Below are 23,446 nucleotides of genomic sequence, written 5' to 3' on the forward strand. Positions count from 1 at the left end.
AGGCAGATGGGTCCCTTTCTGTACGAAACTGAGATTTTTACTGACATGCAGATGTGCTTTAGAGTTAATGTTTCTACAAAAAGTTTCTATAAACAATAGAAAATTTCTAGCATGAAGTCACAGGATGTTAAAAATATTACAACGCAATAAATACAACTACACCCTCCACAGCCCCAACCAGACAGGAATAGGCAGCTATCAGGTTTGGAGGGAAACACTCTTGAGATCGCCTTCACAATCCACAGAAACCCAGAGCACCACACAGGAAGAGGGAGCAACACAAGACTCCAACTTCTGCTTCCCCAGCTTTGCCTCTTCTCAATCTGACCCTGCCTGTGGCCCGCACCAGCTAAAAACTGTAGCTTCAGTCCACTTCGGCTCTTGTGGAAACCCTCTTGTCAGTGGACTGGATGGACAACAGGTCTGTTTTTGTGCAGAGCAAATGGACACACTGATTTCTGTATGGATTAAGTCTGCCTTATGGCCAGTAATAACCTCAGGGCCAGGTCCTGTATCCATGTCCTGTTTACAGGGCCTTTCAGTGACCTCCAGAATGGACTCGTATTCTTTTCTTTTGGAAATGGCCTTTGAGAAAAGTAACCAGGGACCTGAAAGACCATGAGATTGTGGAAGGCACCTGGACTTTGTCCTAGGAGAAGACCAGCGGCTTTGCTAGCTGCTTATCACAGATGTAGCCTAGTTGGTCTGTATTATCCTTGGATGACAATGGTGTCATGTGACACTATCTAGGGTACTGTGGCTCTTGTGCCTGAGTGGACCTTGAGGCTGGGGAGGCCAGACTGAGGGGTCATTCATGGAAGGGCAAGATGTGTGAACTCTAAAGGGGGTGTTAGCACTAAAGATTGCCCAGCCCTGGTCCTTGGAGGTACTATACTTGATACTGTGCCAAGTTTAGCAGTAGCCTGTACCATGGGTCCCATCAGGTGACCAGATTCTTGCCCAAAGCAAAGTTGAGAGAACTGGCCAAGTTCTCTTCAGCACTTAGCACCTAACCCAGACATGCCCCTCAGGGAGTGGGGAAAGTTTCCTGCCAGCCCAGCAGCAAAAAGGCTCAGTGGGAGTTGGAGTGGTCCAAGAAAAACTCTGGCACAAGTAGTTGAGGGCTGTGCTCTTGCTGCGAGCCTTGCTAGTTGCAGTGTTGCGCACAGCACCCTTAGTTACCATTCTGTACAGGTTATGTGGCTGCACAGGGGTGGGAGGGCTTGTGGGAGAAGGGCTGCTCTGCTCTAGCTTTTCTTGGAAAAGCCAAATCTCCAAGTAGAATGGGAACTATCTGGAACATCTAGACAGAATAGTTTAAGCCCTAACTCCCTTTCTTGATACTTTAGTATAATTACTTATGGTCCTGCACAGGGCCTGTTCTCTCCAGCTCCAGACCTGGATCTCTCTCCAGGCTGACAATGGTGGAAAGTGAGGTGGCAGTGCAAGAAGGGCCTAGAGATTAGCTACAAAGGGAAAGAAGAGATGACAAGAAAGGCCGAGGAAGGATGCCCAAAAGCTTGATTCAGGGTTCAAAGATGGTGGCCAGGCCACCCCCATCATTGTCCAGCACCTCCGTCTCCAGCATTGGCTTTGTTTTTTTGAAAAGTGAGGGAAGATTCTTAATGTGAACTTCTTTTCGGAATTGCTCTCCCAAGGGTTTCTGTGGAAAATAAATGAGAAAGAATTAATGCTGGGCCCTAAGTAGTAGTTAAAGATTCTCTTGGCCTGGCACAGTGGCTTGCGCCTGTAATCCCAACACTTTTGGGAGGCCAAGGCAGGTGGATCACCTGAGGTCAGGAGTTTGAGACCAGTCTGACCAACATGGAGAAACCCCGTCTCTACTAAAAATACAAAAAATTAGCCAGACGTGGCGGTGCATGCCTGTAATCCCGGCTACTTGGGAGGCTGAGGCAGGAGAATCGTTTGAACCTGGGAGGCGGAGGTTGTGGTGAGCTGAGATTGCACCACTGCACTCCAGCCTGGGCAACAAGAGTGAAACTCCATCTCAAAAAAAAAAAAAAAAAATTATCTCACCATAATGGTCAATAACTACAGCTGGTTTATGGTTTGCCCATACACGATTTATGAAGGGGGTTGGGTACGCTAATGAAGGTGCGTGACCTACCCCAATGCAACCAGCAATGAGGCGTTTGAATTGGTCCTTTCGGCGCTTGTCAGCCACTTTCTGCAGGGAGGGGTTTAAAAGCTTGCAGTCAAACTGGTCCAGTGAGTCCTTCTGTATTTCAGGGATTTGCTCCATTACAGCTCTTATCTCCAGGTACCTGGGGCGCTGATATCAGCAGGGATAAACTTACTGGATGTAGGTTTGGATATTGCCACCCTCCCCATTTCCTGCCACACCCATTTCTCAGAGATTGCACCAGCAATTTGGCAGGTGCCTGGATTTAGGATAAGGCCCAAGAGACTAGGAGCAGACTGAGTGATGAAGCTGCAGCCATCCTGCCCCCATGCTTTCCCCACTCACCAGCGCCTCGTATATCTGGAAGGCCAGATGGACCAGGGAAGCCATGCATCCGTCGTGCTGCCCGTGCATCTGTAAGCCTTTCAGCACACTGGTGAAAAGCCACGTAACTGCATCTGCGAGCAGTGTCCCTGACAGCACCTGAGGAGACAACTGCTTTAGGGCACAGGGGGCCTCTCTCAAGGCCTCAGCACCCCAATTCTTCTGAATGATTTAGTCAATCTGCATGACCCAAACCTTCCATGAGGGCATGGAAAAGGGGTGAATAACCATACTTGTTTGAGGAGAGGCCAGCAGAGCTGTGAGGTCGTCCTCTGGCAGGACAGAGTATCTTTCCAGGCCAGGGAATTGAAGGCTGTAATTAATAGCGCTGTACAAACATCCTGAACAGAAAAAAGATGAAGAGTTACAATAGGAGAAGAAGCACAATTTTCTCTGATTATTCTTACACATCAGGAGCTGGAGGGTTTTTTTTTCCTCCCCCCCTAAAGATGGGGTTGTTTTGTTGCCCAGGCTGGTCTTGAACTCCTGGGCTCAAGCTATTCTCCCATCTCAGCCTCTCGAATAGCTGGGACTACAGGTGTGTGCCACCATGCCTGGCTTAGGAGCTGGAGTTTTAAATAGCTAAGCAGGAAAAATAAAAGAAGTGAGTTTACTTCCTCTATTTTTGTGTATTGCCAGTCAAAAAGAAAAAATCGACGTGAGAAAACCTGTATGTGTAGGATGGAGACAAAGCTCAGGCCTGGCTTGGGGAGGCTAAACACCAGGGATCTGCATCAGGGTGCCTACTACGTGTTTTCCTGAGAGCTCCTGCCTATGCTGGTATGGGAGACACCATGGCATTGCACCTTTTCTCTCGTTTTTTTCTGGGGCCTTTGGAACCAGGAACTTATGTAACAAAGGAGTATTACAAAAAACTCTTGATAGCACCACAGAGCAAGAAAAGTAAAAGGTGACTCCCCATCTGGGCAAGGAGTAAAGGTATCACCTGCTCCTTCTACCCACCTCATGCTTCATCAGACATTTGCCCAGGTCTGTAAGCTCTGCCATAGCTGAGGGGGTGACCTCTGTGGCCATCATTTCTTCATCTGTTATCAGAGAGTAGAATGTTAAGCTCCATCCTTTCAGAACAGAGAAAAATACCTTGTTCTGACAGAAGTGCAAAAAACAAAGCAAAGCTTAGTGTTCTAGGCTAAGTGGTGGCTAAGTAGTATTAGGAGCCCTCCCACCTCCACATAATAATGGCCCATGCCCATGGCTGATCTTCTAGAGATGCACCCAAGCTGTACATGAGGGAAACGGGGGAGCTTCTAGGCAGAAACACAAAATGCTGCAAATACTGAAGTTACTTTGTTGTTGGACAAATATTTGAGCATCCTTTCTACCAGGCACTGATTTAGTTACTGGGGATAAAAGGTATAGGACAATAGGTCCCTTCCCTGATGGGAGTTTACATTCTAACATGGGAGATAGGTAAGAAAGGAATACATAAATAAAAACATAATGTTGGGTAGTGACAACTGCTATGAAGAAGAATAAAGCAGAGGAATACAGAGTAGCTGGGGTTGCCATTTTTGATAGGTTGGTCATGGACGATCTCTTGGAAGAGGTGACATTAGAATGAAGCAAGGGAAAAGATCACATATATGGTTGGGAGAAAATCATCTGAGACAGAGGAAACAGCAAGTGCAAAGGCTTGGAGGTGGGAGTATGATGGAGGCACACAGCAAGAGGGCTGGTCCAGAGATGATAACTAGATGTAGGGTGCCTCCTCCTCACCACACTGCAAGGAAACTGACCTGGTTCAGAAGGAACAGTATTTAGGAGGCTAAGAGCAGACCTCCAAGGTCTCACAGGCTCACTTACCGTCTCCGTCTGCTGGGGGAGCACTACTGTGGTCAGCACCCTTCTTTGAAACACAGCAAACCGCTAAAGCAAGAAAGCGGGGTTACTAGGTGAAGGGTGGGTATATACTACCACAACAGCCACCTCAGGCCCACTGATCCCAACCTGTCTCTGGCCAGGTGAGGAGGAAGGAAGATGGGGGTACCGTCCAAGGCACAAGAATTAGCTTCACCAGTAGAAATAGAGGCATTCTGATGACCGAACTGTTTTGGTCCTTCAAGTTCAACTAGCTGAGAGAAAATTACAGAATTCTCTGAGAGTGAGTGACTAGGAGAGGATGCTTGATACATCCCTGGTCTACTTTGAATCTCAAACAAAATGACACAGTAAAAATAAAAAAATTAACAGCCTCCATGTCCAAGAATTTAAAACATTTCCCTATTTTGACAAAACTAGGAAGTTATTCCTAATGAATCCAAATTCCTCCTGCTATTTTACATTGTTTCCCCGTATTCAGCTTGCAATTCATAAAGTATCCTTAGGTTGACTTAAGGACTGCCTTGCTTCTATCTAGTTATTTCTTTTGGATCTGTCAGTGTTGCTGCAAACATGAACTTTTTTTTTTTTGAGACGGAGTTTTACTCTTTTGCCAGGCTGGAGTGCAGTGGCGTGATTTTGGCTCACTGCAGCCTCCGCCTCCCGGGTTCAAGCGATTCTCCTACCTCAGCCTCCTGAGTAGCTGGGACTACGGGCGCGTGCCACTACGCCCAGCTAATTTTTGTATTTTTAGTAGAGACAGGGTTTTCACCATGTTGGCCAGGATGGTCTCCATCTTTTGACCTCGCAATCCACCATGCCCCGCCGCAAACATGAATCCTTTGCATTAGTCAGGCCTTCATGGAGTTGGCTGAGCGACCAGCTCTTCTTCCAAGAAAATTCTCTATAGCCCCAGTTTCGACATGCCACTTACTGATTAGGTCCATGACTTCTCGGGTTAACATCCTCACCAGTTGCTCCTCCAGCATCTCTTGAGACTCTGGGTTTTCATCTGCAGTCTCATCTTCTCCACTGCAAAAAACCAGGGGGCCAAGTTCCACAGGAGTGCAGAAAAGGAAGGACAAGGAAAGCAGCGACCCTAATCAGACTCTCTGTGATCACTTTCTTCTCCCTTGGGTCTTCGTTTTATGCAAAAGTTGGGAATGGACAGCAGCGATCCACTGAAGGACATTATTACTAGTGACTCTGTCCAGTTGGATAGACATTACAGCATCAAAATAAGTGAGTAAGGTAAGAGTAGCCCCTATGAAGGCTACTCTCAGAGTCTGCCTGCTGGTCACAGCCTGTCCAGACAAGCCATGTATCACCTAGGCTGAGAATGGCTACAACCTACTGCTCTTCTACCCTGGGACAGCAGAATCCCTGCCCACTTCCTTTCCCCACCCCAAACCTGGCTGCCAGCTCATCCACCAAGAAGAGTGGGTAGGTATCCCTTACCACAGCAGGCTCCTTTGGTTGATAACTTGCCATTTCTGAGAAAGCCTCTGGGAAAACACAAAGGAAATAAATGCTAGAATCGGGGAAAGGATTGGAACACATAATATCTAAAGTCAAGTCCACTTCATGATTAAAATTAGCCAAGGATGATTCTAGGCATCAATGACAACCTCTGTAGACTCCACACCACAAGGTTAAAAAAAACATCTATGGTTTCTGTAACCTATCCCACATCTCTGATGAGGGTGGTATCTCAAACACCTCTTTGCTTGGAAAGAATTAACATTTTTAGAATCCCTGGGTCTCTAGACATACCTGTTCTCCACCCAGCTGGTCCCCCTGCTTAATTCTAGAGTCAGGATAACAGACCCAGCATTCCTGGCAAGGGTCTGTGAGCAAGCATTCCTCTTTTTACCTCTCCTCAGTGAACAGGAGGTTAGGAGCAGAATCTGCAACTGAAGCTGTCTTGTGGCAATTAAATCAGTTTAGTTCTTTGGGGGCTGCTCGATCCTACAGCAAGGATAGTCTGCTGGGGTAGAAGCTCTGCCCAGCCAGTCTGGCAGGGCTAGTAGACAACACTTCTAGGAGCTCCTGACTTGCAAAGCTCAAAAATGGCCAGAGGCCTTAATAGTACTCTTTGCTTCCTGTTCCTGACTTTTCTCTTACCATATGGAGGTAGGTGAAAAGAGGTCCGAGGATGGGGGATACCAGGGCTTCATAGTGCTCTGGGGGACAGAAGAGCACCAGAGGCTTTACAAAGACCCGTGCTGCAACAAGTTAAGAAATTTTAGTGCATAGGCACACATCTCTCACCTGCCAGGTGGTGGGTTGCACCCCTGGGCAGAATCAATCCCTAAAGGATTTGCCAGATGTCAAAAATATCCTGTGTTAACAGTGAAAAAGTCTTAAAGTTCTTTTCCTAAAATCCTAAATGGCATCGATATTGAATTCCATTATACTCTTAGTTTAGCTGCATTTCCGTCAGGCTAATTATGGTCACTGGCCCGAAAAGTAGGAATAAAAAAATAGGAAGGAGGACATCCTTGTAACAAATTCTCCTTCACCATTCTCCTTATAATTTCAGGTAAGAAAGATTTGCCGGCTGCGGTGGCCCACACCTGTAATCCCAGCACTTTGGGAGGCCAAGACAGGTGGATCACAAGGTCAGGAGAGCGAGACCATCCTGGCTAACATGGTGAAAACGCGTCTCTACTAAAAAATACAAAAAAAAAAAAAATTAGTCGGGCATGGTGGCAAGCGCCTGTAGTCCCAGCTACTCGGGAAGCTGAGGCAGGAGAATGGTGTGAACCTGGGAGGCGAAGCTTGCAGTGAACTGAGATCACGCCACTGCACTCCAGCCTGGGCAACAGAGCAAGACTCCATCTCGAAAAGAAAAGAAAAAGACAGAGATTCAACTGTTAATAAGGGTGTGAATGAGAATGAAGTGTTAAAGTGCTTTTTCTGGCTGGGTGTGGTGGCTCAGGCCTGTAAGTCTAGCACTTTGGAGGCTGAGGCAGGAGGATTACTTGAGCCAGGAGTTTGAGACCACCCTGGGGAACATAATGCAGACCCCATCTCTACAAATAATAATAAAAAATAACTGGGTGTGGTGGTGCACATCTGTGGTCCAGTCCAGGCTCTTCAGGAAGCTGAGGTGGGAGGATCACTTGAGCCTGCAGTGAGCTTTGATAGCACCACTGCACTCCTGCCTGGGTAACACTGAGACCCTGTCTCAAAAAACAAAAAAACCAAAAAACAAGTGCTTCTAAAAATACAGAAAAGGGATAAAAGTTTTATCTTTCACAGCTGGGCACAGTGGCTCATGCCTGTAATCCCAGCACTTTGGGAGGCCGAGGCAGGCGGATCACTTGAGATCAGGAGTTTGAGACCAGCCTGGCCAACATGGCGAAATGCTGTCTCTACTAAAAATACAAAAATTAGGTCGGGCGTGGTGGCTCACACCTGTAACCCCAGCTTTGGGAGGCTGAGGCGGGCGGATCACTTGAGGTCAGGAGTTTGAGACCAGCCTGGCCAACATGGCGAAAACCTGTCTCTACTAAAAATACAAAAAAAATTAGCTGGGCATAGTAGCATGTGCCTGTAATCCCAGCTACTTGGGAGGCTGAGGCACAAGAATCACTTGAACCCAGGAGGTAGAAGTTGCAGTAAGACAAGATCGTGCCACTGCACTCCAGCCTGGGCAATAGAGCAAAACTCTGTCTCAAAAAATAGAAATAAAAATCAGCTGGGCATGATGGTACACACCTGTAATCACAGCTAGTTGGGAGGCTGAGGCACAAGAATCGCTTGAACCTGAGAGGCAGAAGCTGTGAGCCGAGATCACACCACTGCACTCCAGCCTGCACAACACAGTGAGCAAGAATCTGTCTCAAAAAAAAAAAAAAGGTTTATCTTTAATATTTCCAAGAAAGGGGAAGGTAAAAATTTACCCTTAAGGAAAAGTTTATGGCCATCTGGACTGTCTTCATGTTTTCCCTGCAATCTGCCAGTGTTTTTAATGACATGATGCACTTAGATACATAATCTCATCTCTTCCTTCCAGTTCTGCCTCCTCCCTCTGGTTCCTGTGATCTGTTTCTCTCTCTAATTTTCTGACCTTTTGGGTTATGTAGAGACTTTTGAAAGGATATGAAGCATGGGTCTGAGTCGGTAGTCAGGAATATTGTTCAAGTTGACAAAGGCTGAGCTGAGAAGCTGGGTAGCAAGGTCCTCCACAGTATAGAAGTCTTGCTGCATGGAAGGGCCTGCCTTCCCTAGGATATGAAAACTGTAAAGGGGGAAAAAAAGCATTGAAAATGACAAATCCAACATCTGTTACTGCCAGCCCTGACTGTCCCATGAATTTCATTTCTAGCCTACAGTAAGATTTTTCAGCCGGAAAAGCAGTTGTATTTACTTAAGAGAACTTATAGATACAGCATCTTTTTAAAGACAGATGTTGGCGGCGGAGATCAGCAGTAGCTTTCATTACTATTTAATGTGGACTTACAATGGAGGATCTCATTAGCTTGGCTGATTAGTGTAGTGGGTTAGTGAGGCCAAAGCCCATGAGGGCCAGTTACCTCCCCAACCCACAACCAGTATCCAGCCACCCCACTCCTATGAGAAGTAGGCTGCAAGCAGTGTAGGGTCTAAGCAATCCCCACCACTTTTAGCTTCTACTTGGGTTTCATCATTTTATACACTAGAAACACAAGTTGGGCATGAAGCAGGCTGGGACTGTGAGGCTCATATGACAATTAAAAAAAGCAAATGCAGGAAAGCAGGCTGTTCATTTCTATTTAACACTAGAATCATTAGTTTCCTGTCAAATTCTTGCCTCACCTTACCTGTACACTAGATGAAAAGTCCAACCCATGGACATTCCTATACAATACATACAGAGGAAGAAAATATGGAGAGGCAGCATTGGTTCCTTACCAGTTTTCATAGAGGGTGGAGAAGAAACGCTGCATTCTTTCCAAGACGGTTTTGAAGACAGGAGAGTCATTGAGTTCCAAGAGAGGTTGAGGTAATCCTACAGGGAAATAGGGTCAAGAACATGATGCTCCGCTGTCAGGAGTCTCAATTGGCCAACACTCTACAGCAGGCAGATGTTGTTCAGGGGTGAAGATGTGTGCATGTCTGGTGCTGCACTGCAAAGCAGTTGGCTATGTGATTTGCTGCACTCTTTTGGTAGGAGAAGGTGAAAGCTACTTAAGGACCCAGGACTTTAGACCCGGGTACTCTTTTATATGCTTTTTTTCCCCAGATGGAACTTGTACCAAAAAAAGTGACAACTCGAAAGTATTTTTCCATAAAGCTCTGGGGATGCTTCCACAATTAAGTTATGAAACCCCTTTTTTAAGCAAAATGTTACACAAAACACTAAGATGTGTAGCAGCTCAAAATGAAACCCACTTACCTTAATATTAAAAACTGCCTTAAAAGATCTATACTTTTAAGTGTAATCAGAGGTTTTACATTTCGAGTCTTATAGTCAGAAGCTATCCGCGGGAACTGTTTGTCCATTCTAGTATTTCTGGTTGGCCACTTATTTCTACAGCAGGAGTTCCTGACTTAACTTGAATAATGGCATGGGGGTATGTGGTAAGCAACACTTACTTTTTATATTAATAGTTATACATTTCTTGGAAGTTATATTTTTACTGGTGTCTGCAACATAACCCTTAAATAGAATGGTGTCAAAGGAAAAGATTCAGGACTATCTAGGCCGAAACAGACAGACATGAGCTCTGGAAAGGCAAATTAACATCCTTCCTTTGGCTAACTTCACAGCTGAGGAATGCCATTGGATTGCTTGACTACAGCTGGGCTCAGACACAGGTTATAGCTGATGATAAAGACAAACTATGGGGGCTGTGATGGTGAGCCAGCCTGAAGCTTCTGAGATGGGAACAAGGTTTAGACAACTGATGCCTCTAGCCCTAACTTCATCCCACATTCCCAGACTTGCTCCCTGTGCTCCAGCCACATGATTCAACCATCTCTATGTTCTGGACATACCAAGGCCTTTCCCTCTTGCCTCAGATCTTATACCTGCCATTCTGTTTGTCCAGAATGCCCAGCATTTCCTCATGCCCCTAACCTAGCTAGTTCCTACTCATCCTTCAAGTCCCCATTGGGAGTCAGCCTTCTGACTTCCCTCCAAGACTGGGTTAGGTCTCCCGATGAACACTCAGAGCCCTGCCACTTTCCTTCACAGCAAATACCACAATGATGCCTGCACAGTTATTTTCATGCTTATTTTCAATGGGAAAATGAGTTAAAGCAGTATCCTAACAAGGTCACAATTGGAAGGCTAGGCGTGGTGGCTCATGCCTATAATCCCTGCACTTTGGGAGGCCAAGGCAGGCAGATCACTTGAGGTCATGAGTTCGAGACCAGCCTGGCCAACATGGTGAAACCCTGTCTCTACTAAAAATACAAAAAATTAGGCGGGTGTGGTGGTGCATGCCTGTAGTCCCAGCAGGCTGAGGTGGGAGAATCACTTGAACCCGGGAGGCAGAGGTTGCAGTGAGCTGAGATCGTACCACTGTACACCAGCCTGGGTGACAGAGTGAGACTCTCTCAAAAATACAAAACAAAACAAAAAAGGTAACAATTGGGAAATGGCTTAAAATCTATTCCTTTAAAAACTTTGATATCTATCTATACACACACACACACACACACCACGGCAGGAAAAGTATACAAATATCCTTCAGGTTAAAGGCCATGATTTATTTAATCGAATGGCTGTAACACCCACCACAACCTACTGGCTAAATTGAAGAAGGGGTTAACAGGGAAAAAAAATACATTGCCTCCGATCTTCTGTATATGCTAAGGTAAGTAAATATACTTGTTCATATAGAGCTTATAGGAACTCCACAAATGCATTTCTGAACAAATAGATGGTCAAGGTAGTGCAAGACAAGACGGAAGAAGCACAAGATAGGCTGAAGCTGCTCAACGAACACGTAAGAACGCCTGTAATCCTAGTGCTTTGAAAGGCCATGGTGGGAGGACTGCTTGAGGATAAGAGTTCAAGACCAGCCTGGGCAACATAGCAAGACTCTGTCTCTACAAAAAAATTTTAAAGTTCGTCTGGTGTTGTGATCCTCCTGTAGTCCAACTACTCAGGAGGCTGAGGCAGGAAGACTGCTTGAGCCCAAGCGTTTGAGCCTACAGTGAGCTATGGTTGCACCAGTGCACTCTAGCCTGGGTGACAAAGACTACGACTCTGAAACAACAACAACAAAAAAAGGGGACATCCATTAGGGATAAGATGAACCTAGGAGGAAAAAGGTTACATTTCTTACCTAATATAGCAGATTTTTCCGCATCAAGCATATCCAGAGCCTTGGTGAAAGGCTCTGCCATTTTGGCTAGCATTTCTGGTGCATATAATGTATTGTGGGTTCTGAAAGAAACAAGAATGCTATTGAGCTTTTCCATCTGATGCAGAAGGAAAGAGTGGGTTTTGCTTGTAATCCAGTGATACTACAGTTCCACACAGACAGATCTGCCCATCAACTCCTGGCAGGGGAAAGAAAAGAAGGTATAAATATCTGAATGCTCGCTGGAGGAGGGAACAGACTTGTATAGATAATTAGTATACAATACCTAAGATAACATGAGAAGTAAACCCCAAGACAACAGGACAGTATCAGAGTCCAAAGCTAGAAAGCAAAATTATTTTAAATCTGAGGTGCTCCCAGGAGTTTTTTGACCACCAGTGATATGGAATGAAATGTGTGCAACACTGTGGATTTACAGGTAGGAACACAGAGAAGGTGGTAATTTGCCCCATTTTTCAATGTTTTGTCTTAATTCCAAGAGCATGGACCTTGCAACAGCTGTTTGGACCTGACAGAGGAACACAATTCCCAATACATGCTGTCCCCCACCAAAATGACCTACCTGAGCAATTATGGGCTTTGAGTAAAGAGCAAGGACTGTGAACTTGATACACCTGCTGTCCACAGCACTCTTACAGAAATGACCCCACTGAACAAACTGATGGCTACATGTTTAAGATGCAAACTGAAAACATCTTTTAGACCATGTTTAAGCCTCCATAGTTTGTTCTTTTTGTTCTTGCTTAAGAAGTCATTCTAGGCTGGGCTCAGTGGCTCATGCCGGTAATCCCAGCACTTTGGGAGGCCGAGGCCGGCAAATTGCCTAAGGCTAGGAGTTCAAGACCAGCCTGGCCAACATGGTGAAACCCCGTCTCTACTAAAAATATAAAAATTAGACGGGTGTGGTGGTGCATGCGTGTAATCTCAGTTACTTGGGAGGCTGAGGCAGGAGAATTGCTTGAACCCGGGAGGCAGAGGTTGCGGTGAGCCGAGATCATAGCACTGCACTCCAGCCTAGGCAACAGAGTGAGACTCCATCTCAAAAAAGACCCCCAAAGGCCAGGCGCGGTGGCTCACGCCTGTACTCCCAGGACTTTGGGAGGCTGAGGTGGGCGGATCACGAGGTCATGAGATCGAGACTATCCTGGCTAACATGGTGAAACCCTGTCCCTACTAAAAATACAAAAAATTAGCTGGGCATGGTGGTGGGTGCCTGTGGTCCCAGCTACTCGGGAGGCTGAGGCAGGAGAATGGTGTGAACCTGGGAGGCGGAGCTTGCAGTGAGCCAAGACTGCACCACTGCACTCCAGCCTGGGTGGCAGAGCGAGACTCCGTCTCAAAAAAAAAGAAGCAACCAAAAAACAGAAGTCATTCTATGTATGGCTGGGCCCAGTGGCTCACGCTTGTAATCCCAGAACTTTGGGAGGCCAAGGTGGGTGGATCATCTGAGGTCAGGAGTTTGAGACCAGCCTGGCCAACATGGTAAAACCCAGTCTCTACTAAAAATATAAAAATTAGCCGGGCGTGGTAGCTACAGGTTTAAGATGCAAACTGAAAACATCTTTTAGACCATCTTTAAGCCTCCATAGTTTGTTCTTTTTTGTTCTTGCTTAAGAAGTCATTCTAGAGGCCCGGCGCGGTGGATCATGAGGTCAGGAGATCGAGACCATCCTGGCTAACATGGTGAAAACCCATCTCTACTAAAAATACAAAAGCAAAATTAGCCGGACATGGTGGCGGGCGCCTGTAGTCCCAGCTACTAGGGAGGCTGAGGCGGGAGAATGGCGTGAACCCAGGAGGCGGAGCTTGCAGTGAGCTGAAATTGCGCCACTGCACTCCAGCCTGGGCGACAGAGCAAGACTCCGTCTCAAAACAAAAAAGTCATTCTAGGCCGGGTGCAGTCGCTCACGCCTGTAATCCCAGCACTTTCGGAGGCCAAGGCCAGAGAATCACCTGAGGCCAGGAGATCAAGACCAGCCTGGCCAACATGGTGAAACCCTGTCTCTACTAAAAATATAAAAATTAGATGAGTATGGTGGTGCATGGCTGTAATCTCAGCTTCTCCAGAGGCTGAGGCAGGAGAATCACTTGAACCCAGGTGAGCCAAGATCATGCCACTGCACTCCAGCCTGGGTGACAGAGCGAGACTCCCTCTCAAAAAAAAAAAAGTCATTTGCTACCTTGGCCAGGCACAGTGGCTCATGCCTGTAATCCCAGCACTTAGGGAGGCCAAGGCAGATGGATCACCTGAGGTCAGGAGTTTGAGACCAGCCTGGCCAACATGGTGAAACCCTGTCTCTACTAAAAATATAAAAATTAGCCAGGTGTGGTGGTGCACGCCTATAATCCCAGCTACTTGGGAGGTCAAGGCGTAAGAATCGCTTGAACCCAGGAGGCGGAAATTGCGGTGAGCCGAGATCGCGCCACTGCACTCCAGCCTGGGCAACAGAGTGAGACTCTGTCTCGGGGAAAAAAAAAAAGTCATTCACTAACCTCATGCTGTAAATATGGTCTAGAAGTTTTACTTTGGCCAGACGTGGTGGCTTATGCCTGTAATCCCAGCACTTTGGGAAGCCGAGGTGGGTGGATCGCAAGGTCAGGAGTAGCTGGGATTATAAGCATGCACACCACCACGCCTGGCTAATTTTTGTATTTTTAGTAGAGATGGAGTTTCACCATGTTGGCCACACTGGTCTTGAACTCTTGACCTCAAGTGATCTGCCTAAGGCCTTAGCCTCCCAAAGTGCTAGGATTACAGGCATGAGCCACCGCACCCGGCCGATTTTAGAAATCTAGGGTGTATTTTATACTTACAGTTCATCTCAATTCAGGCTAGTCATTTTTATTTTTTAATTTTTGTTTTTTTTCCTCTAAGGAGCTTTCCGGCAAAAACTGGAAAGCCTACCAGACCAATTCTGAAAGTACTGTAACACTTGACTAGTAATACTTCAAGTGCTCAGTAGTTTCATGTGGCTAGTGGCTTCCATGCTGGACAGCACAGCTTCAACACCTTCTATTATCAGATTATTTGACGCAGGAGGTGCTATGAATACCTTGCCACATTCTTAAGAAAAGCAAACTTTTCTCTACTAAAAAAATAGTAATTTATTTATTTTTCAAATTTTTTTTTGAGATGGAGTCTTACCCTGTTGCCCAGGCTGGAGTATGGTAGCATGATCTCGGCTCACTGCAACCTCTGCCTCCCAAGTTCAAGCGATTCTCCTATCTCAGCCTCCTGAGTAGCTGGGATTACAGGCACCTGCCACAATGCCCAGTTAATTTTTTTGTTGTTGTTGTTGGTATTTTGAGTAGAGACAGGGTTTCACCATGTTGGCCAGGCTGGTCTCAAACTCATGACCTCAAGTGATTCACCTGCTTTGACCTCCCAAAGTGCTTGGATTACAGGTGTGAGCCACTGTGCCCAGCCAAAAAATAGTAATTTAAAACTCCCAACTCCAGCATATAACTGATGGAAATACAAATTAGTATAACCACTTTAAAAAACAGGTTGCATCTATAAAAAAAGAAAATACACATTTCTTATAAGCTAGGAATTCTACTCCTGTGTGTGTATCCAACAAAAATTATGTATATATGTTCATAAAAACGTATTTGACATAAGAATGTCAACAGCCGCATGATTTGTAATATTAAAATATCACCCAAAAGTCCATCGAGGCTGAATAGTTACAGCATATTCACACAATGAAATATCATACAAGCAAGGAGAACAAAAAAAACACAAGTACATGCATGCAGTAACATGGATGAATCTCAGAAACAAAATATTGAGCGAAAGGAAGGCAGACACCAAAAGGTGCATACTTCTGATTTCATTTTCATAAAGTTCAAAAACCTGGGCAAAATGTTAAAAGTCAGAATAGTGGGCCGGGTGAGGTAGCTCACATCTGTTATCCCAGCACTTTGGGAGGCTGAGATGGGAGGATCTCTTGAGCCCATGAGTTCAAGACTAGCCTCGGCAACAAAGAGAGAGCCTGTCTCTACCAAAAAGTTAAAAATTAGCTGGGCATGGCTGCTCACAGCTGTGGTCCTAGCTACTCAGGAGGCTGAGGTGGGAGGACTGCTTGAGCCCATGAGGTTGAGGCTGCAGTGAGCCGTGATCGCAACACTGCACCCCAACCTAGGCGACAGAATAAGACCCTGCCTCAAAAGTAAGTAAGTAAATAAATAAATACAAATCAGAATAGTAGTTATCTTTGAGGGGCAGGTAATTACTGAGAAGAGGTATTGGGTAAAGTTGCTTCTTGATCTGAGTGCTGATTACATGAATGTGTCCACTTTGTGAAAATTCATCTACACACACAAGTTATGCCCTTTTCTACATAAATGTTACACTTCAAGATAAAATTTATTTAATTTTCTTTTTCTTTTTTGAGACGGAGCCTTCCCTGTTGCCCAGGGACAGGGAAGACTCTTCCCTGTGATCTTGGCTCACTGCAACCTCCGCCTCCCGGGTTCAAGCAATTCTCCTGCCTCAGCCTCCCGAGTAGCTGGGATTACAGGCGCCTGCCACCATGCCCGGCTAATTTTTGTATTTTTAGTAGAGGTGGGGTTTCACCATGTTTATTGGGCTAGTCTCGAACTCCTGACTTTAAGTGATCCATGCACCTTGGCCTCCTACAGTGCTGGGATTACAGGCGTGAGCCACCGTGCCCAGCCAATAAAATTTACTAAAAAAGCAAAACTCTAATAGCTCCAGCTACACACTATTCAAGCAATCTACTCAATCATTACATGCTAGGCATTTTTCAAAATGCCTTTTGATTGATTTTTGGAATTTTCTAGAAGCACTGAACTCTTAGAAAAATATCAAAATGATAAACCATTTGAAGACTAAGAAAATAGAGTCCTTAAAGTCAAGCTGACTCTGCTGTTAGCCTCCTAAATGAAAAGATAGACAGAACAGGTCTTGTTTGCAAAATAAATTCAAGACCTACTTATCTACCGACAGCAATTATACACTTTCCATTGTCTTTCTATAGAAAATAGGAGTAGTAAATTTATAGAGGAAAAAACTGGAGAAAGACGTAGTGAACACATGAGAATCTTGCTCTACTGATTGATAGGAAGGTGACTAGAAATTGAAGAGAGATTATACTTTTTTAAAAAAAGAAAATTATATAAAAAATGATAACCATACTGTTGTCTTGTGGCCTCTAGACCCAACCAGAAATGAACCCTGTTTCCACGTCTGGGTTGGCCACATAGATTCTGACCACAGGCCTAAAAAGGTCTAGTTGATTAGCTTCTTGCCCTGTGATTTCCATCACTTTCACATTTCTCTAGCTGCAGAAGAACCTTGTGGTTTTAAAAAAACATCACTATGGGGCTGGGTGTGGTGGCTCACACTTGTAATCCTAGCATTTTGGGAGACTGAGGCAGGCTCAGCTGTCCGAGACCAGCCTGGGCAACATGGCAAAACCCCATCTCTATTAATAAAAACATCACGATGGAAATAAGCCTTTCCTTGACTGAATGTTTAACCCTCTCAGTACAAGCCCTACTTCTTTTCAGAGACTTCTTTCCTCCTTTTGAAATAAAAAGAAAATATTATTTATTTATTTATTTATTTATTTATTTTGAGATGGAAGTCTCACTCTGTCACCCAGGCTGGAGTGCAGTGGCGTGATCTTAGTTCACTGCAATCTCTGCCTCCCGGGTTCAAGCGATTCTCCTGCCTCAGTCTCTCCAGTAGCTGGGATTACAGGCATGCGCCACCATGCCCAGCTAATTTTTGTATTTTTATTTTTTTTTATTTTTTTATTTTCTTTTTTTTATTATACTTTAGGTTTTAGGGTACATGTGCACAATGTGCAGGTTTGTTACATACGTATCCATGGGCCATGTTGATTTCCTGCACCCATTAACTCGTCATTTAGCATTAGGTATATCTCCTAATGCTGTCCCTCCCCCCTCCCCCAACCCCACAACAGTCCCCGGAGTGTGATGTTCCCCTTCCTGTGTCCATGAGTTCTCATTGTTCAATTCCCACCTATGAGTGAGAACATGCGGTGTTTGGTTTTTTGTCCTTGCGATAGTAATTTTTGTATTTTTAGTAGAGATGGGGTTTCACCATGTTGGCCAGGCTGGTCTCAAACTCCTGACCTCAAGTGATCGACCCACCTTGGCCTCCCAAAGTGCTGCGATTACAGGTGTGAGCCACCGCACCCAGCCAAAATATTGTCTATTTCCACAAACATGTCCACAATGACAACTTTATCAGACACTCCAGCCCTCCAATTTGTCAACATTAACTTAAAATTTTTGGTTCTTAGGCTTCAGGTCTTGGGTGTCTATTCCCAGGAGAGTTTCCCTGAGACACGAATAATTTGGTTTGCCCAGTTGAGACTGCTTTTACTCCCTGGAGAAGGGGCCAAAAAGTACTGAAACAGAGCTCCAACAATGTACTTTAAAAATCCTGTGAGAGGCCAGGTGTGGCGGCTCACTCCTGGAGTCCCAGCACTTTGGGAGGCCGAGGTGGACTGATCACTTGAGGCCAGGAGTTCAAGACCAGCCTGGCTAACATGGCGAAACCCTGTCTCTAATAAAAATACAAAAATTAGCCGGGAGTGGTGGTGCACACCTGTAGTCCCAGCTACTTGGGTGGCTGAGGCAGGAGAATTGCTTAAGTCTGGGAGGCGGAGGTTGCAGTGAGCCAAGATTGCGCCACTGCACTCCCAGCCTGGGTGACAGAATGAGACTCTGTCTCAAAAAAAAAAAAAAAAAAAAAATCCTGTGAGATACAAAAAGCACTCTTTGGCCAATAACTGAATTATATAAAAAACCTATCTTTTCATTTAGAGAGCATCCCTGAGTCATCAAATGTCTATCTAGTAACTGATAAGCCTATACTGGCCTACTTCTACTTGAATATATTAACTCATGTGATCTAAAACAGTGATTCTGAATGTTTAATGTGTATATAAACCATCTGGGCATCTAGTTAAAATATAGATTCTGATTTAGTATGTCTGGGGTGGGGCCTTGATTCTGCCTTTGAAATAAGCTCTCAGGTGATGCTAATGCTACTACTGGTCTTAGGACTCAGCGTTGAGAACCAAGGACCTAGCAAACTCAGATGAAAAATTTATAATTCCTTTGTTTAGCATGTTCAGCCAGCGGTTGTTTGGTTCATCTGAGCTCAGACTCAGTATTGATAAATTCAGATTAGCTCATATGAATACCACCCAGAGATGCACCATTATAGAAGGCAACTGCCCTGCTCCCAATGAGCAATTACTTTACTAAAAAATTTAGACCAAATAAAACTTACAAGTAAAAATAGTGATGAAGTATAAAGAAATGGAAGAACAACAAAGAGGAGGCTCAAAATGGGAAAAGCCCTTTTGGGATTATCCCCTTGGGTTCACATGGAAATTAAGATTTATGCAAGTGAGAGCTGATGTTATTTTTTTTAAAACTGAGACACCCTCTAGAAAGAAATAAGACTTAAATCAATCCCTCATTAATACCACTAAGATATGAAGACACATAAACAGACTAAACTTTTGAAATTTTTAAGGTAAAGTAAAAAACAACAGAGAAACGCCATTATTCTGACTCACCGTATAAGCGCAAGCAAATTGTCAAGAAGTTTCAGAATCTGCTCTGTGCAGGGGTTACGGAAGACTGGATTTCCACTGGATGTATAACCCACCACAAATCCCCCAGCTTTGGCCTCTTCTAGGTCAGTGGGCCAGCAAGTTCGTTTCACAACACCTAGAATGCTGTATACACAAAAGCTCATCTATAGAAAAACAAGAATGACAGATAAATATAAACAGGAAAAAAAAAAAGACAAAGTACTGTCAGATATAGTCAAGGTTCTGGCAAAAGTGACACAGAGGCCAGAGAGAATGAAATAATCCTCTGCTCCCCGGCAATCCCCCATCCCTTCCTTTAAGGTGAAGTCCAAGAGGGATCCTCTCACTGCCATTTTCAGGGCCAGTGGTAGGCTCTGGAAACTTCCCTTGCAGTAAGCTGTCTTTCTAGGAGCTGCAATGACCCACCCACAGGACCCTGATGAGAAGGTGGCTTAGATACAATCCAAAACAAAGTGTTTAAAATGCCATCATTTCATCTTCTTTGAGTTGACCCTTATTGGGCCTTGACAGCTAGTGTCCTAATCCCCCCTCACAGTACTCTCAATCAGCCTACTACTTGCCAGGTTAATTGATGGGACTTGTGCCATAATGGAGCCAGGAACAATGCTTATTTAAATAGCAAAGCACTGAAAAATCTCAGGTTTGCAACTTAAGCCATCACTTAAGACTTTACATGCCAGAGAGCAATGGCAGGGAGGACTCACCCTGCTGACCAAGTTCTGACCTACTTCCTCATTACACCTTCAGTCTTCAGAGCTATTTAGAGATCCTTAAAGCCAAAATAATGACTTCATAGAAAAGACCATCTGCTCTGCTGTGAGAACTAACTCAAGAATTCAAGACTAAAGAAGAAAAGAAAGGAGAAGCTTAGGGAAGTGGAGACTCCCACGTTTCTCACCAGTATAGAAAAAACAAATCTATGAGAAACTTGACAAAAGACAACACCCTACTCCTACCCATGGCCAATGCCACTTCCCATTCCCAGGAAAGTCTTACTCGTGCACGGTTTAAGCCACAGGGATCCTCCAGGCCTGGGTCACAGCTCTTCTGATCTGTACCCACATACGCAATGAAAGCATCAACATCTGACAGCACTCTGAAGGTTGGAGGGGGAAAAAAAAGTTATATCATGATTTTAAACAAGGACAGTTTCTTCCACAGGAGTTAACAGGCTATCATTATTTGGCTCTTAAGAGCAGTTTTTATAGTGAGAGGAGTATAATCATACTAATTGTCAGCTGTCATTTGAAGGTTTAAATTTCCCTTCCCACTCCCAAATGTTATTAGTAACAATTTAAGAATTAAACAAGAATATAATCTTCAAAATATAAAGAAAATAATTTCTCTACTGTGTGAGCACAGATAAGTGTCTGTGTGGTTGTATGGCCCTTCCTAGCTGTTCTTGTTTCTCTAAATGTGCTGGTGCTGCAATGCAGACACCACAGGAGTCTCACTCTGTGCCCTCCCCACCCACAATCTAATTGAACCAGAGATTAAATTACAAAAGACTGCTTTTAGAAAACTTCAGATATCATGGATAATGCCATCACACTTCAATATCCTTAACCCCTACCCCACCCTGGGCCTAGCTCTTAAACCAAAATGGGTGCTTGAGTATAGTAAGAGTCAGGGCAAGGGATCTCCTTTACCTGTGCATGTCTTGAGAAAGCCAGATGCTGGCCACTGGTGCCATCAGCTCCTCTAGGAACACCTTCTGACGCTCGTAGTTCTTAAATTGGTTGCTAATGAGAACCAGGGCTTCCATGAGGGCACACTTCTCCATTTGTGTCAGGAGTAGCTCATTGGAGAGGAGTTGCTTCACATGGTTATAAAGCATGTCAAAATTGGGCTACAGATCAAAAAGAAAAAAAGCCAGAGGTGGTAAAGGTCTGACTTTCAAGGAGAGGTGGCTCACTCAAGGAAGAAAGAAGAAAACCAAAGCAGTCCCAGGAAAGTCAGGCCTATAAGGCTATTATTTGGTAATTCTGTTATATGTCTTTATTTTGCCTAAATAAGCAAGACAATTTAGGCAGAAGATAGCTCTTGTCTTGAGTATTTGGATAACTGCACTTTCCCATATTACAACTGTGAAAAGATCAGCTTGTTTTGTATCTATATCTATTTATCTTTATCTATATCTATATCTATCTATCTGTCTGTCTGTCTGTCTATCTGTCTATCTCTATATATGGAGATAACTGCTGTGCATTCAGAGAAGAAATTTCTGGATAATTTGTAATCTGGAGTAATGTTAAATTTCTTATAACCCCATGCCCCGTAAAGGGTTGTGATTTGCATCTGCTTTTCTCAAGATCAGGCACATCATTTGGCAGTAGTAATTAAGATCATCACATAGTAAAGAGCTGTAGAATTATAGGGGTAAACTTAGTAATCTATATGGCAGAGAACTATTTGTATTTTGAAGAGAGGTTACATTTGCCATCACATTTCTAACTATACTACTAAGTATACTAAGAAAACACCAATTCAAGAATGTTTGTTTGTTTGTTTATTTATTTATTTATTTATTTATTTATTTATTTTTGAGACGGAGTTTTGCTTGTTGCCCAGGCTGGAGCAATGGCGTGATCTTGGCTCACTGCAACCTCTGCCTCCTGAGTTCAAGTGATTCTCCTGCCTTAGCCTCCTATGTGGCTGGGATTACAGGCATGCACCACCATGCCCAGCTAATTTTTTGTACTTTTAGTAGAGATGGGACTTCACCATGTTGGCCAGGCTGGTCCCGAACTCCTGGCCTCAGGTGATCTACCCACCTCAGTCTCCCAAAGTGTTGGGATTACAGGTGTGAGCCACCATGCCCGGCCAAGGATGCTTATATGATGCAAAGCTATAGTTTCTAGTTTTTTCTTTATGTGAGGTACACTGAAAGCTGGATTTACACACAAATGTAACCAAACTTGGCTACTTCAGCCAGGGTCCAGCAGCTTACCAGCACAAGCTGGGGGTAGTCACGACACATCTTGATGATGGAGGAACAAGCATGCCTCCTCACGTTCCTCACTGCCCGGGTTCTGGGGGCCTGAAAAGAGACATTCAACAAACTCGGAGCTGCTTTTAATATAATATACAGGTGCTGCATAGACTCATGTAAATATCTCAGTCAGGGGCAAGTTCACAATGCTTTTTCACAACCCTAAGAGTATAATGGAGTAACATTTATAGCCACCAAGAATCTATGTTTCCTATGCCCTATAGTGTCTCTAGGGCAAAACAACATATATGATAATCTACCGCCTTTACTATCCCCTCCCATTTATATAAAAATATAAACTGAGTATCAGGTATTCATACATTAGTACTCAAGAAGTTAGAATCTATTGGTTTAATTAATGGTCTTACCTTACTTTCTTCAACAGTTTCAAAAGTGACAGATGAAAATAGCTAAGGGAGAGGAGGAAAAAAGGTCACTCATGTTTGTTTATTTGTTTTAGAGATGAGATCTTGCTATGTTGCCCAGACTAGACTTGAATTCCTGGGCTCAACTGATTCTCCTGCTTTAGCCTTCTGAGTAGCTGGGACTATAGGCATGAGCTTATTCATATTGTCCATTTTCTCAGATAACCTCTACAAGAGTCATCGGAGTCACAATTTTACCATCAAAACATTCTACAATAGGATCCCAGAACAATTCATGCCATCACCCAAGCACTTGGCTATGGAAATGCCTCTCTCTTCTTTCTGTCAGAAGTTGTATGATCTATCCCCTCGATTCCATTTCATTATTTCCCATTTACTCCTCATTCCAGTGAAATATGGCTGCTTCCTTGGCCACTATTATGGAATTAAACTCAGACAAGGGTGTAGTCAAGAAACTCACTGGACATTCTCCAACTCAAAGAATTTGCAACAAATGAGCCCACTTTTCTGAAGTCCTACTGGTCTTGTGACACAACATTTTCTTCATTTCTCTGGCTCTTTTTTCTTCTGTTGGGGCTTCTCATTTTTTTCTTCACTCCTCCAATGATGGTGATTCACTAGGTTCCTTGCTTGACTCACATGTCTCCTACCTCTACATACATAATCACTTCAGTAAGACTTCACTTTTAGTCGTGGGACTTCTATGATGATGATGCTTTAATTTTATCTCGTTACTTTCTAGAGTCTAGATCTTC

General features: G+C 44.3%; 2 protein-coding genes and 2 non-coding genes across 5 annotated transcripts in view; 2 read left to right on the forward strand and 2 right to left on the reverse strand.

Moving 5' to 3' along the window:
• POLR1C (RNA polymerase I and III subunit C) overlaps positions 1-23,446 on the forward strand; it is a 40,758-nt gene that overhangs the window by 5,578 nt on the left and 11,734 nt on the right. The window contains exon 9 of one of the 2 annotated variants that reach the window (XM_030796090.1): positions 6,909-7,036. The exons of the other annotated variant lie outside the window; for it this stretch is intronic. Within the exon in view, the coding sequence (XP_030651950.1) occupies positions 6,909-7,015 (107 nt within the window). The 3' untranslated portion in view covers positions 7,016-7,036. Of the gene's footprint in view, positions 1-6,908; positions 7,037-23,446 lie in introns of those variants that run through there. 2 annotated transcript variants of the gene reach the window in all.
• XPO5 (exportin 5) overlaps positions 16-23,446 on the reverse strand; it is a 49,560-nt gene continuing 26,129 nt past the window's right edge. Inside the window, exons 16-32 of the mRNA XM_030796085.1 lie at positions 22,674-22,715; positions 22,264-22,353; positions 20,963-21,162; positions 20,310-20,409; positions 19,275-19,456; positions 11,650-11,750; positions 9,266-9,362; positions 8,476-8,612; positions 6,491-6,588; positions 5,825-5,871; positions 5,301-5,398; positions 4,352-4,414; positions 3,491-3,573; positions 2,761-2,868; positions 2,489-2,626; positions 2,129-2,293; positions 16-1,663 (exon numbers count right to left, since the gene is read on the reverse strand). Of these exons, the coding sequence (XP_030651945.1) occupies positions 1,526-1,663; positions 2,129-2,293; positions 2,489-2,626; positions 2,761-2,868; positions 3,491-3,573; positions 4,352-4,414; positions 5,301-5,398; positions 5,825-5,871; positions 6,491-6,588; positions 8,476-8,612; positions 9,266-9,362; positions 11,650-11,750; positions 19,275-19,456; positions 20,310-20,409; positions 20,963-21,162; positions 22,264-22,353; positions 22,674-22,715 (1,887 nt within the window). The 3' untranslated portion in view covers positions 16-1,525. The remainder of the gene's footprint in view (positions 1,664-2,128; positions 2,294-2,488; positions 2,627-2,760; positions 2,869-3,490; positions 3,574-4,351; positions 4,415-5,300; positions 5,399-5,824; positions 5,872-6,490; positions 6,589-8,475; positions 8,613-9,265; positions 9,363-11,649; positions 11,751-19,274; positions 19,457-20,309; positions 20,410-20,962; positions 21,163-22,263; positions 22,354-22,673; positions 22,716-23,446) is intronic.
• Positions 14,562-14,623, reverse strand: LOC115831036. The gene has a single exon (XR_004026586.1). It is a non-coding gene; the product is annotated as a U7 small nuclear RNA (small nuclear RNA).
• Positions 16,536-16,662, forward strand: LOC115831060. The gene has a single exon (XR_004026608.1).

This window comes from Nomascus leucogenys, chromosome 17 (genome assembly GCF_006542625.1).
Source record: "Nomascus leucogenys isolate Asia chromosome 17, Asia_NLE_v1, whole genome shotgun sequence".
In the NCBI taxonomy this organism is placed as follows: Eukaryota; Metazoa; Chordata; class Mammalia; order Primates; family Hylobatidae; genus Nomascus; species Nomascus leucogenys.